At 43.5% G+C, this 2,500-nt stretch overlaps 1 protein-coding gene across 2 annotated transcripts in view; it reads right to left on the bottom strand.

The window, feature by feature from the left end:
• Positions 1–2,500, bottom strand: part of LOC122252191 (rho guanine nucleotide exchange factor 12) — a gene marked incomplete in the record, with an annotated part of 190,682 nt that overhangs the window by 59,122 nt on the left and 129,060 nt on the right. For both annotated transcript variants that reach the window (XM_086531438.1, XM_086531439.1), the window contains 1 exon segment: positions 1,795–2,050. In XM_086531438.1, coding sequence (XP_086387564.1) covers positions 1,795–2,050 — 256 coding nt within the window.

Raw genomic sequence — 2,500 nt, 5'->3', positions numbered from 1 at the left:
AAATCCTGCGCTTTAATCCTACTGTTCTCTCTCAATCATTCTCTGACACGTTCTCACTATACTCACCTACTCTCAATCACCCATTCACCCCCTTCCACTTTCTCCCTCTTTCTTTCATTCTTTCTTTCTCCTTCTCCCTTTCTCTTTCTCTAACTGAATCACTCGTTCTCATTCACCAACTCGCTCTTATACACTCACTCAACCCACTGGCTCTCTCTCACTCACTCACTCACCTATTCGCTCTCTCACTCACTCCCCCACTCATTCACCAATTCGCTCTCATTCACTCACTCACACACTTACTGGCTCTCGTTCTCTCTCTCTCACTCACCAACCTATTCACCCACTTGCTCTCATTCATTTCCTCAATCACTCACTTACCCACTCCCTCACACTCTCACTCACCAACCCATTCACCCACTCGCTCCCATTCACTCACTCACTCACTAACCTACGCGCTCTCATTCTCACTCACACCTACTCCCTCAGTCACTCACTCACTAGCTCACCCACTCACACACTCAACTCAGAGTTGCCCACTTGCTCTCACTCAAACACCTAAGCTCTCACTTACTCACACACCAACCCACTCGCTCTCACTCAACTACTCACTCACTCACATACTCATCCACTTAATCTCACTTACTCATTCAATCTCCCTTAATCACTGGCACACACTCTTTTTCTCACCCACTCGCTCTCACTCATTCCCTCACCCACTTGCTCTCACTCACCTATTCACTCATCCACTCGCTCTGTCATTTACTCACTCCCCACATACATTCACTCTCTTTCACCCACCCACTAACTCTCACTCACTCATCCACCTGCTCTTTTCACTCATTCACTAACTAGCTCACGCTCGCTCATTCACTGTTATATACTCACTAACTCCCTCACCCATTTGCTCTCACTCTCTCACTTATTCACTCACCCACTCGTTCTTACTCAGTTAATCACTCGCTCTCATTCAATCACTCCCTCACCCACACTCTCACTTTCTTACTTACTAATTTACATCACTCACGCTCTCTCGCACTCTCATTCACTTGTCACCCACTTTTAACTCACTCATTCTGTCTCTGCCTCTCTCTTCTTCATCTTTCGTCCTCGTCTACCACTTATTCTGACTACAGTAATGTAACCATATCTAAATAACGCTATCAGAATCTATAGTGCTATACTTGGGGTTGTGGACATTGAATGAATGAGATGCCTAAAGGATGATGATATTGATAATTGCAAGAAACAAAAATCAGCATCACCAACAAAATGAATAATTATATAATATTCATCAAAAGCAGACATGCAAGCATAAGTCGACGATATAATGCGAAACCCGTTACCCAAAGTTCTACAGCAGCTTCTGACCCCCGCTTTAAGAATTATTCACCTTGGCATTCAAGCCTATCCACACGTAACTTCGGATACAAACCTTAATATCCTTTCACCAGTTTCAAAACCACAAAACTCGGCAATACTGACGCTTCTAATGGAACTATACGACAAATATTTACCCATGAGTTGTAGCTATTATACAGTAACCCCATAACCACGTTCCATACGAAATGGCTGGATGGTAATGCCGCTTCTAATGAAACCATCCGAATACTTTTTATCAATGCCTTGTAGCTACTACATAATACAAACATCGAAAGAGCGTGAATAATTCGAACCACTTCTACGAGTAACATTAGTGCAATGGTCAGTGAGATTGCGTAGCAACGTACGTACATAAATACCGGACAATAACCAGGTTAACCATGGAATACAAGAGGCACTTCGAATACTCACGCGCTGTCGGTGGAGCAGACGTTCGTGTTGGAAGAGTCAGGCGAGCCAGACTCCTCGAGGTTCTCGGAACCATTGTTGGCGATCTCCAACCCCGTGCTGGAGGTGGTGCTGGAGGCCGCGTGGCTGTTGGCGTTGGCGGTCGGGGCGACGTTGGTGCTGTTGGCGTGGTGGTTGGTCACCGTGCCCGGGTCCGAGCGCCGCTGCTCCTTGCCGCTGCCCCAGGCCGGCCCGCTTACGCTGCTTCCGCCCTTGTCTCCTGGAAATGCACACAATCGTAAATATCAAATTCATGCGATGAAAATTATTGGCATGGGTTAAAAGACAAAAGTTATGATTATTAGTCAAGACGAGTCTGTTTACTAAAATACATATTGAAAGATAAGGTTTCAAACCTGAAATTCAGACCTTCGAACGTCGATAACAGAACTGAACATCTTACCAGATAAATAAAACCAAACAAACAAACGAATCGTGTTTCTGCATTACCACTACAGGTAAGGTCACAAAAGCATTTTCTTAGTGAAGATCCATCAAATAATAATCAGACAGATGGTCTTATATCTTATATATTGGCAGTTCACTTCAGTCTTAATTAACTAACAGAAATTATTCCTCCAGAATTATTGATACTAAAGAAATTAATTAATAAGTTATTAAATGTAACATACAGAGATATAAATCATAAAACTGGATTGTACATTAGTCT

This window comes from Penaeus japonicus, unplaced genomic scaffold (assembly GCF_977035675.1).
Source record: "Penaeus japonicus unplaced genomic scaffold, GWHDUDI00000001_assembly GWHDUDI00000035, whole genome shotgun sequence".
NCBI lineage: Eukaryota > Metazoa > Arthropoda > Malacostraca > Decapoda > Penaeidae > Penaeus > Penaeus japonicus.
The sequence above is the reverse complement of the archived record's forward strand: the minus strand, read 5'-3'. Positions and strand labels throughout refer to the sequence as shown.